This window comes from Pseudonaja textilis, chromosome 4, assembly GCF_049901715.1.
Source record: "Pseudonaja textilis isolate UNSWEBS1 chromosome 4, rPseTex1.2, whole genome shotgun sequence".
In the NCBI taxonomy this organism is placed as follows: Eukaryota; Metazoa; Chordata; class Lepidosauria; order Squamata; family Elapidae; genus Pseudonaja; species Pseudonaja textilis.
The window spans coordinates 88214417-88227154 of record NC_141993.1 but is presented as its reverse complement, the minus strand read 5'-3'; the positions used below and the strand labels follow the sequence as shown (position 1 = coordinate 88227154).

The following is a 12738-nucleotide window of genomic DNA, read 5'->3' as shown; positions in this document are numbered from 1 at the left end:
GCTATTCACATTTCATTCTGTCCTTCCTTTTGCATCCTTTCTTTAATGATTGTGTTCCACCATTTCTTTGGTATTAGTGTAACTCTTGTCCAGCAGTGAACAATCCTGTGGTGGGATGACCATGGCAAGTGGTCCTGCAGTGAGTTAGATGTGGCAAGTTGGCCATGGTGAGTTGGCCGTGGCAAATTGTCACAGATCCTGGAGAGGAGCCCCCCCATTATGTCTAGTAAACCCTATAGTGAGCCTTGATTTTTTTATGCCCTGTATTTGAATTTCCACAGCCTTCATGTCAACTCATAAAATATTTCTATGGTCTTTTTAGAGTAGCCAACAGAAAGGAAAGGGGGAGCAGTGCAGCACTTTGCAAACTGAAATTGCATTCTATAAATATTTTCAAAGATAGTAACTAGGTGACCGAAGTTTCTGACACGTAAAATTTTAACTGGAGAGCATAATTGTTGACTCTTGGCTATGGATGTGTCCTATTGGAGAATATGGGTTATGATACACCCAGGGAGTGGAAGAAAACCAGGGTCAAGGGTGACAATGAATTATGTGTCTCAGAGTTGGTTACATCCAGGCAATGCCAGACAGTTTAATTCCCAATAAATCCTTTTTGAGTTTTGGAAGTTTGGCTCAAGACTCATGATTTAAATAGGGGTAACTGCCGGAATCCTGACACTTCACCTGTCATCCACAACAATCTCCAGTCCCCAGATAATAAGAAAATTCTAAATACATTCCATGAATACAAATTTCCAAATACATATCCCATCATGTCATGGATCCTAATGAAAAATGGGTGGCATAACTTGATATGATAAACAAAAAATAAATGTGTATGTAAATAGGCAAAATACCTTTTCCATTTGTAGTAGATAGAAATCAATGAAATCCTGTGGGTCATGCAGAGATTGATATTGCTTGTGTCTTTCTACTTCTTGCCTTACAAATGAAAGGATAAACTTGGCAGACTCTATAGGCTTCTGGTGAGGTCCAGGAAGATGTTTCATCAACCAAGGGATTGTCTCATAAACCTAAATAAATAAATACATAAATCCATCATGTCTTATTACCCCGTTTCCCCAAAATAAGACTTATCCCAAAAATAAGACCTAGCATGTTTTATGTATGCACCTTATAAAAAATAAGCCCTACTTAAGTACCTGTACAGTTGGCTGGCCAGCCACTCATTCCATTTGGTTGCTCGTGGTGCCGCTGACACAAGGTGAGGTGAGGGGTGGCGGCATGCTCTATGTGCCCTGCACCAGCTTACCTCTGGGCTCCTGCAGCCAGGCCGCCCATGCTGCAACAACTGCCTCTTGACCATGGCACCAGCATGTTAATTGGCCTCCTGCTCCACTGCAGCTGCGAGCAAGCAGAAGAAGTGGACTGGATGCCATGCAGGGTCCTGCTGGAGAGGGCTGTTGGAGCCGCCACTTCAGGTGTTGGGGCATGGGTGGCCTGGCTGTGGGAGCCCTGAGGTAAGCTGGTGTGGGGTGTGTGTGGCAGCTCCATCCTCACCTTGTGGCAGTGACACTGGTGCCCCACATGGCCTCCTGCCCTGCTGCGAGCAAGCAGAAGAAGTGGGCCTCCCGTATATGGAAAAAAGACACCCCCTAAAAATAAGCCCTAGTGCTTACTTTGGTCCCCAAAAGAAAATAAGGCTGGGTCTTATTTTGTGGAAAACACGGGTATTATGAATAGTTAGAATAAGGAATTTTCCCTCTGCAAAAGGGTTAGTGCGAAGGGAGGGAGGGTGCAAGAGAGAGAGGGGGGAATAGAGATCGGGAGAGAGAGAGGAGAGAGTGTGAGAAGGTAGAGATACTGTTAGGGATATACCCTAGCAGAATGTGCACAGAAGTCAGGCAGTCAGGCGAATATGAGAGAAAGCGTTTTTTAGTTTACACACTCAGTAAAAACGGATACACTGTCTTAGTTGAATAGTTTATTCCATTAAGAGTTTAGCAAGGTCAAACAGTCCAAATATCATTCACTAGTCAGTTCAGTCCGGAGATTGTTCAATTGCAAAAAAATCCAGTGTCGATAAAAGGTCAGTTAACTTACAATGTCAATCCATAAATCCGTCCAGTAAATATCTTCTCACAGTAGATTAGATATGCAGCATTCAAAACTCTTTCCTCCTTCCACATCAACAACAGGGAACATGCAGAACAATCAACCATCAATCCAGTAGCAATCCAGGTTCTCTAGCTCCCTCTTATGGCAGTTTCTCAACCGCACCCAAATTATATCATTTAGAGTTTAAAGTGAAAAACACATTTAAACTTTGCTATCATGGTTTATATATTATTTACCCAAACAACGTTAGGTAACTATGGTTATTCCTAACAGATACATATTGGCTTCATAGCTGCTCTATGAAGTATAACGCATATCCAGAATAAGGGTTACTTATTTACTCAAAGGATTTGTATCTCCAATGAATTTGAGTTATGATTCAGGATAGACAGTCCTGAAGGCCACCAAGACATCCACAAGGACCATAATGCACCACCTCTATCCCAGTTCCACTACAAGTCATCAGTAAGCATGACCATTCCATCTTCATACTGTGTCCAGGTCTGATGCCTACCTGAAACGGATCCAAATACAGGTAATCCTCGACTTAATGACCACAACTGAGCCCGAAATTAAATGAATGTTAAGTGAATTTTGCCCCATTTTAGTCCTTTCAAGCCATGGTTGTTAAGCGAATCACTGCAGTTGTTATATTAGTAGCACAGTTGTTAAGTGAATCAAGCTTCCTCATTGACTTGGCTTGTTAGAAGGTTGGAAAATGGGATTAAATGACTCCGGGGCACTGCAATTGTCATAAATGAGAGTCAGTTACCAAGCACCTAAATGTTAACCATGTGACCACAGGGATGCTGCAACAGTTATAAGTGTGAAAAATGATCACAAGTCACTTTTTTCCAGTGCTGTTGCAACTTTGAACGGGCACTAAATGAACTGTTGTAAGTCGAGGATTATCTGCAATGTGATTCATACCCAGGATTTTAGTGCTCTAGCACAACCACATTTTTCAACAAACTTAGCTAAGAAAGAAAGGTTGGAGACAGGATCGAAATTATCAGCCAACCAGATCTAGCAATGCCTTCTTTCTTGAAGAGGGACTGGACCACTGCAGGTGGGACTATTCACTTTTTTCAAAGGGTCAATATAATAACTGTCAAGACGGAATCGCGTTGCTTTGTTCAAAACCTAATGCTTTTCAACCTGCCAATAAAGGAAGGAGGAAATCTAATGTGGAAAAATGTATGCAGGGATTGTGAGAGGCTTGGAGCCAGCAAAGTCACCGCTGCAGGTGCCTGGGAAAGAGATGGACTGTTCTCATAACAAAAGACATTCTCATAATTGGACAATGTGATCATCCAGGGGAAGGGAAAAAGACAAAATATTGTTTAACTGGGCAAGCATCTGAGCAGGAAACCAGAGCTGATTTCGTTTTTTTTCAGTACCAACATGGTCTATCCAATAAAGTTTTACTTTTGGGAATTCAATTCTCCTGAGAGTGTTTCCTTGTTTTAGGTTCACTAATTGAACAGTTGTCAGTAGCAAGTATGTCAATTGAATATCTTATCTTATCTTATCTTATCTTATCTTATCTTATCTTATCTTATCTTATCTTATCTTATCTTATCTTATCTTTTATCTTATCTTATCTTTCTGTCTATCATCTATTTATTTATTAAGCTTGTATGCTGCCATCTTGTCAGAAGTGACTCTAGGCAAGGTTCCCAACCTGGGGTGCTCACATCCCGAGAGGGTGTGAGACGAGATTCCTGGGGGGTGGGTGGGTTGAAAAAACCTTGGGTTTTAGAAGTTTCAAAATTGTAATGTAGATGCATAATTATATGCATATAATTATTTACTTTTGTAAGGGGTGCAAGAATATATTAGAAGCGTAGAAGGGGTGCGGGGTATAGAAAAGGTTGGGCACCCCTGCTCTAGTATAAAAAAAAATCACTCACCAGATGAAAAGCACGACCTGTCATTCTTACAGTGCATAATATGTTTTCAACCAACTTCTGGAAGTTTTGATCTTCATGTGCAAACTGGTGCCCCAAGTTAAAAGCACACATCACATTAGAGACTGAATAAATCAATGGCAATGAAGGATCAAATGGCTGCCCTGAAGATGAAAATATATATCATTAATTGAGCTTCCCTTGTTAATACTGAGAACTTGTGATGAGAACTCAGGGACAACTGGAGTCTCAAGGCAATTTCTTTATTTTTATATAGAAAATCACATAAAATGCATCAATTTTCAGATAGAGACCATGAATGGTGACTTGCAAAGCAACGTATCACACACGCGCCAAAGTTACTAAGATCATATCCACCTAGATGTTTGCTACACCCTTCCCATCGTGGAGCTGGCAGGAAATCGTGCCATTGTAAATATGGTGCCCACCCTTATTACAAATGTGGAATAAATCAGGTGTCAGGGCTCCAACAAATCCACCCCCATTCAAATCATGTCTCTAGCTGCATTTCTCAGAGTAAAAACATTGATTTATTAGGAGTGACTATGTAGGCGTTACCTGGATGCAGCAGACACTAAGACACATCATTCATTTCCCCCTTGACGCTGGTCTTCCCCCCAATCTCCTACATGTATATTCTCTAATGGGACACAAGAGTAATCAATCATGCTCTCCAGTAATAATCTTGTGTGCCAACCAGCTTCAGCTGTCTAGCGATTATCTGAAGCATTTCTGGAATGCACTACTTTCTCCCCCCCACCCCTCTCTTTCTGCTGGCAACCAAAAGACCAAAGAAGTATTTTTTAGTTGACTTCAGGGCTCTGCTGATATCCATACAGATTTAACAGATTTAACAGATAATCAGAGTTGGAAGGGACCTTGTAGGTCATCTAGTCCAACTCCCCGCCCAAGCGGGAGACTCTACACCATTTCTGACAAATGGCAGTCCAATCTCTTCTTGAAAGTCTCAAGTGATGGTGCTCCCACAACTTCCGAGGGCAACTTCTGTTCCATGGATTGATTGTTCTCACTGTCAGAAAGTTTCTCCTTATTTCCAGGTTGAACCTCTCCTTGTTCAGTTTCCATCCACTGTTCCTTGTCTGGCCTACAGATGCTTTAAAAAATAGCTTGACCCTTTCTTCCCTGTGACAGCCCCTCAAATATTGGAAGACCTCTATCATGTCTCCCCTGGTCCTTCTCTTTACTAGACTAGCCAAGCCCATTTCCTGCAACCGTTCATTGTATGTTTTAGCCTCCAGTCTCCTAACCATCCTGGTTGCTCTTCTCTGTACTTTTTCTAGAATCTCAACGTCTTTTTTATAATGTGGTGAACAAAACTGAATGCAGTACTCTAGGTGTGATCTTACTAAGGCTTTATAGAGTGGTATTAGTACTTCCCTTGATCTTGATTGTATCCCTCTGTTAATCCAACTTAGGGTTCCATTAGCTTTTTTAGTAGCTGCTGCACACGGCTGGCTCCTATTTAGCTGGTTGTCCACTAAGACTTCAAGATCCCTCTCACAGTTCCTGCTATTGAGCCTGGTTTCACCCAGTCTATATGTGTGTACTTTTGATTTTTCTTGCCTAAGTGTAAGACTTTACTTTTCTCTACATAGAATTTCATTTTGTTAGAGATGGCCCAGTGTTCTAGTCTGTCAAGATCCATCAGGATCTTGAGCCTATCTTCTTGGGTGTTAGCTTTTCCTGCCAGCTTAGTATTATCTGCAAATTTGGTAAGTTCCCCTTCTATTCCCTCATCCAAGTCGTTAATGAAGATATTGAAGAGTACTGGGCCTAAGACGGAACCTTGTGGCACCCCACTGCTTACTTCCCTCCATGTAGACTTAGACCCATCAAGGACTACACATTGAGTACGGTTAGTCAGCCAGTTGCGAGTCCATCTAGTGGTGGTGCTATCTATTCCACTTTTTCTAGCTTACTAAGAAGTAGGTTGTGGTCTACTTTGTCGAATGCCAGGCTGAAATCTAAATATATTATGTCCACAGTATTTTGCTGATCTACTTATTTAGTCACTTTGTTGAAGAATGAAATGAGATTGGGTTGGCATGATCTGTTTTTAACAAACCCATGCTGACTGCTAGTTATTATTTTACTTGTTTCTAGATGTTGGCAGATCTGTTTTTTATTATCCTTTCCAGTATCTTCCTGGGTATTGATGTTAGGCTGACTGGTCTATAGTTTCCTGGGTCTGTTTTTTTTTTCCTTTTTTGAAGATGGGAACCACATCAGCTCTTTTCCAGTCTTCTGGTAGTTCCCCGGTGCTCCAGGATTTTTGAAAGATATGGTGCAGTGGTTCTGAGATGACCTCTGCCAGCTCCTTTAAAACTCTGGGATGTAATCCATCAGGCCCTGGTGGATTTGTTTTCATCAAGATCAGACAGGTGTTCTCTTACTATTTTTTTGCTTATTTTAACTTTTATTTATGGTCTGTCTTTTACAGTTATGTTTTTGGTGGGTTGAGCTATAGTTTCTTTTTGCATGAAGACCGATGCAAAGAATGAGTTGAGCAGTTCTTCTTTCTCTCTGTTTCCTGTTACTTCCTTGACATATTCTTTCTTTAGTGGGCCGACTGTTTCCTTGATTTTTTTCTTGTTATTTATATGTTGGAAGAAACTTTTTTTATTATCTTTGACTTTTGTTGCAAGTCTTTGTTCGTTCTGAGCCTTTGCTATCCTGACTTCATCTTTGCAGATTCTGGCTATCTGCTGATATTCTGCCTTAGTTGTATGTCCTTTCTGTTTTTTGTACTTGTCCTTTTTTTCTTTCAATTTGCCAGAGAGATCTTGGTGCAGCCATGTTGGTTTCTTCTTGGATTTCTTGTTTTTCTTTCTCAGTGGTATTGTGCTGGTCTGGGCTTCTATGATCATACTTTTTAGAGTTTCCCAAGATTCTTGAGTTGTTCTCCCCTTTAGGATTTTCATCCATGGAATCTTTCCCAAGTTCTCTCTGAGTTTATTGAAATCAGCTCTTTTAAAATCCAAGACTCTGGTGTCCTTATGTTCTGTTGCTTGTGTTTGTGTTATGTTGAATTCTAGTATGACATGGTCACTCTCACCCAAGGTTCCTGCAGTTTCAACTCCCTCTATCAATTCTTCTCTGTTTGTAAGAATTAAGTCCAGTATGGCTGTCCCTCTAGTTTCACCCTCTACCTTTTGGACAGCAAAGTTGTCAGCTAGGTTGGTTAGGAACTTATTTGATTTCTCACTTGGTGCAGAATTAGTTTTCCAATTGATATCAGGATAATTGAAGTCTCCCATTACTATTGTTGTTGTTTTTCCTGCATATGTTTGTTAGTTGGCTGGCAAAAGGGACATCTATATTTTCTGCTTCATTGGGTGGCCTATAATATACACCTATGGCCATGTCATTCTTTTTTTCTTTTATATTGACCCATATGCATTCTAGGAGGTTTTCATCTTTGGTTTCATGCATTTCTGTAGCAATATAGTGGTCCTTTACATACAGTGCAACTCCACCTCCTCTTTTATGGGGTCTGGTTTTTTTGAATAGTTTGTATCCTTCTACCAGTATGTTCCAGTCATGGGTTTCATCCCACCAAGTTTATGTTATTCCAACTATATCATATGTACCTTCATGTATTTGTAGTTCGAGTTCACCCTGTTTGTTCCCCAGACTTTGTCCATTTGTATATAGGCACTTGAGATCTTTATGTCTGACACTGTGTTTGTTGTCTACATAACCTGTGTTGTGCCTGCCTGCCCCTACTTTCTTGCCACCAGTTTGATTAGTGCACATGGTATGGCACTCACTATTAAATGCTTGGTTTTGGTTGGCATCAAGGTTGATAATCTTACCTGCACAAACATCTATTTTGCCTGCAATGGTATCCTTATTAGTTTTAGGTTCCTGGGGACAGAAATGTTCTGAATCCATTAATTCTCTGTCTCCGCTGTTCAGCTTTTACCTTCACCCTTCCAAGGTCTGTGATAGGTATTCCTTCAGTTAAAATTCCAGACCTGATAAATAGTATACAGGATATGAAGGACCTTTCTTCCACCTGTCACGCATAACTGCATTTTTGCATAATTGCATTGATGATATTATCATTTTTTTCAGCTTGCTGCAGCTTGTCTTCTTCTATTTCCTTCACAATTGCCTTATCCATAGTGGCACAATTTACATGGCATTTTGATAAAGGTCTGCTTCTCCTCAGATAGGCTTATACACAATTATATACAGAATACAGTGGAACCCCCAGTCACGACCGCAATTCGTAACTTTGGTCGCAACCCAATTTGGTCGTGACCAGAAACGAGTCTGTCTGCATGTCAGAACTCCAACAAATCCACCCTCATTCAAATCATAAGTCTCTAGCCGCATCTCAGAGAAAAGAAAATTGATTTATTAGAAGTGGCCATGTTGGTGTTAGCTGGGTGCAGCAGATACTAAAATATATCATTCATTTCCCCCTTGACCCTGGTCTTCCCCCCACTTCCTGGATTGTGTATTCTGCAATGGGACACATCCATCCCCAAGAGTCATCAATCATGCTCTCCAATAATTTTCTTGCACTCTGACAACTTTGGGCTGCCTGGGTGATTATCCAGGCACTTAAGGAATGCACTGTTTCCTCCCACTCCCTTTTTCTGGCAGCTAAAAAGAGCAAAGGAGTATCTTTTTAGTTGACACTGTGCATGCGCCTATAAAAAAAAATGGTGCAGAAGGGGAAATTGGCGTGGAAAGGGAATCTGCCACAGCTCTGTTTGTTTGCTACCCGATTTTTGAATCGTAACCCGATTCAAAAATGTTGTGGATTTTTGGGTCAGAACCTGATTTGGTTGCAGTCAGAAGTATTTGTGACCAGAAGTTCCACTGTACCTATGTTTTACGTGTACTTTTTAGAAGTGTTATCATATATACTCATCAATACATCCACCCACAGATAAGCCAATCTCAATTTCAGGGATGTATTTTGACACTCAAAGTTATCAAATTAACTGTTAATAGATATTGGTAATCAGTTGTTGTGTGAATTGTGATGGAAAATGAGCTCGCCATTCTATTGCAGAGGTACGAAACCAAGCTTCATAAATGCCACACACAAACAGTGTTGAGAATCATTGAATTTTATAGCTTTAAACAACTGATTACCACTGCATGGATCCAATCATACATTACTTCCCAGGAAGTATTAACCGACCAGATGGAACATAGCTCTACTAAGGCTTAGAATATTCTTTAGAGGAACACTATAGATCTTCATTCCTGTGACACATCACTCCAAGCAAAGAATGGGTTACTTTAAGAGCTGCAAGGCAGTTCTCTACAGAGGCCATGGTTGCCTTCTAATGGTCAACCAGCTTTGTACAACCAGATGCAGCCAGTGGAAAAGTGCTACTAAAGGAGTGGATAAAAAGTGCTTTTCCAAAAGGCAATGGGACTTTCTCCAAGAAAAGCATTTTGGGGACAACCATGACCTGGATAATTGAGAATCTCCATAGACACCCGAGGAGCTGGATTTCAGAAACAGTTTAGCAGTGAGAATGAATGTGGAAGCTGACAGTTCCCTAAGACCAACACGGGCAGGATAAGAAGCAATGGATGGAAATCAATCAAGGAGAGAAGCAACCTAGAACTAAGGAGAAATTTCCTGACAATTAATCAGTGGAACAACTTGCCTCCAGAAGTTGTGAATGTTCCAACACTGGAAGTTTTAAAAAAAATGTTGGACAACCATTTGTCTGAAATAGTATAGGGTTTCCTGCCTAAGCAGGGGGTTGGACTAGAAGACCTCCAAAGGCCCTTCCAATTCTGTTATTCTAGTGTGAAGTGTGGGGCAGGGATGGATAAAAATTATTGGATCAGACTAAAGGAACTGGTAAATCAACAGAACAAGTTGCATCCCCTTTCAGGCCTCTTCCCCAATATACATCAACACACCCCTCTTTTCTTGCACATAGTATCTTGGGTCAGAATAATAGGAAAAACACTATTTTAAACCTCAGCAGTGAGAAAACATAAATGCAAAAGGAGGCATAAGTTCAAATAACAATTAGTGGGACACTGTTTCAAAGAGATATGGATTTGCCCTAAGCAAGACTAACAACTCTATAGGATAAAGATTATCACCATATGGAAAAAAGAAAGAAAGAAAGAAAGGTTCACGGTGCTCTCTGAGCTTGGTTGTTTTCTTGCAGATATTTCATTACCCAAACTAGGTGATATCATCAGTGTTGCTTCAGGAATTAGTAATTGTTCAAGCGTTAGTTGCAACTCTGCTTCCATTTTATAGATTTGGCTTGGCTTCTTACACTGATGGGTCACTTATTATGATTGTTCACTATTCATTCTCTGGGACTAAGATTACATTTAAAAGTGCAAAACAAAACAAAACAAATTCTTTGGTTTAGTTGTTTCTGTTATTATTGCCCTCTGTGCCAGCTCTTCTTACTGGCTATGCTTTATGGAGTCAATCTTACTTTATTTGACAGAGACCCAATAAACCTTAGTTACCCCCTGAGCTCTCTCCTTGGTAATGTTACCTACCTTGCGTACGTGTAAAGATTTCTATAAGTTGCTGGGCTTCCTCTTTAATATGATGCTCAATCTTTTTATTCCCTGGTCCAAACAACCGCAAAGAAGTATTACCAATCTGTCGCTGCTTCTTCCAGATGTGACCATTTGCAAACACAATACCTGTATACAAAATAAATCAAGGAGAAATATTGAATGACTCCATTCATTTTTGTTCATTTTTTTAAAAAAAGGACAAATTAGCATTGTAGAAGAAAACATCCTTATGGCAGATCATATATGCTTATATAATAGCAATAGATCTTAGACTAGGGCTGTCAAACTCCCAGGCCATGGGCCAGATGCACCATGCCAGTTTAGTGAAGGGGGAAAAAGTCCCGATACATCATCATGTGATGACATGAGTTTGATACCTTAGATGCCTTAGTTTTATATATCACTTCATAGGGCTTTACAGCCAAGTGGTTTATAGAGTCAGCACATTGCTCCCAACAATCTGGATCTTTATGTTACTGATTTTGGTAGGATGGAAGGCTGAGTCAACCTTGAGCTGGTCAAGATCGAACTGCTGGTGATCAACAGAATTAGCCTGGAATATTGTATTCTAACTACTGCACCACCATGACACTTACATAGATGTACGTATATAAGTAAAAGATAACCATATTTTGCTATAATCACCCATGCCTAATCTGCATGTACAGACAACTCTTTTAGAAGATGCAATAATAGCAGGTCTTCGAGGTCATAGATTTATCTTTCTATTATTAACTAATATCTTGGTATTAAATAAGGCCACAGAGAATCCATTGGTTTTTGTCAAACTAAGTTGATACTTCCCTAGAGGAAATCTATATGGTCACTAAGAGTCAACATTAACTTGATAAATGAAATGATCAAGTTAATACTCTTGGATGATCCAGTTCTCTGAATTAAAATTTATTATTAGGGAAAAGGTAGGTGTAAGCAATGTTTATATTTTAGATCCATTAATAGATGAAAATGATACCTTTGCTATCCTTTTCCAGTCACATATTTGTCTGATGTAACTCAGAGTCAGCATTTGCAATTGCATCTATTGATAACTAGTTGGAACGTACGTATTACTTTTTCATTCTCAGAAGCACATAGTGCAATTGCTAAAGGTTTTGATGTAATATAACCTACAATTTTTGTCTTTATAACGTTGTATTAGTGCTGAATAATAACTGAATGGAAAAAAGAATTAGACTTTCTATTTTGCCCAGACAATGGGAAAGAGACATTAATGCTAAAATGTTCAATACATGTTAGATTATATAGGAAGCCCTTGATTTAGGGAAGATCCAACCTGGAACTAAGGGGAAACTTCCTGACAGGAAGAGCGATTAACGAATCGAATAACTTGTTTCCTGGAATTGTAGTTGCACCGTCAAGAAAAGATTGGACAACCATTTGTGTGGAATGATATAAGGGCTGGGGGTAGACTAGAAGATCTCCAGCCCTGTGATTCTGTGATTTTGTCTCTACAAATTCCTTCAATTCCAAACTCTAGAGTTACCTAATAAGCATTACAGCACATATCTTATTATTACATTATCACTCATTTTTTAAGTTTATCTGATTTGTCATTTGTAAGTGTTGTATACTTGTTTTGCATACTCGTAATACTGCATTCCTATTGGACTGATACTGCCGCCTAGCGATTGGTAGATAACAACAGTTCTGATTGGCTGCCTAAGCGGCGGGAGTTTTAAATAAATGCCATTAGTTGCAAGCCGCGAGCAGCCGCTATAAAAGGGGCTGCCGCGGCTCGACTTTAGTTGAAGTTACTGACAGTTAAATAAAGAGCTGAACTCAACTCCGGTCTCGAGTCTATTTTGTTCTGGCGATAGAACAGTAAGAATTAAGATAAAGAGGACAATATGTACTCCATATTCAGACAGTTGCAGAAATAATTATGACCAGAAACGACTACAGACAAATGTTCTTGTTTTTAAGCCCTCAAAGCAAGAAACAAACAAAATACTTGCTGTTACTCATCTTGTTGCCTACTGGAAACAGATTTGTTAAACTGGCTTAAGTTTAGATTAGGCAACAATCCACACAAAGTAATTTATCTGTCACTATGCCATAGAGTTGGCTTGCCTGTTTCTTTTCTTTCAACAAACCTTGCAAACTCTTGTTAATCTTTGTTTTTCTTTCTCAGATCCACCTACATTTCCTCTAG

General features: G+C 39.8%; 1 protein-coding gene across 1 annotated transcript in view; it reads right to left on the bottom strand.

Moving 5' to 3' along the window:
* The window catches only part of LOC113450532 (cytochrome P450 2J5-like), a 32814-nt gene that overhangs the window by 10577 nt on the left and 9499 nt on the right, over positions 1-12738 (bottom strand). The window contains exons 3-5 of the mRNA XM_026721756.2: positions 10542-10691; positions 3996-4156; positions 861-1037 (exon numbers count right to left, since the gene is read on the bottom strand). Coding sequence (XP_026577541.1) covers positions 861-1037; positions 3996-4156; positions 10542-10691 — 488 coding nt within the window. The remainder of the gene's footprint in view (positions 1-860; positions 1038-3995; positions 4157-10541; positions 10692-12738) is intronic.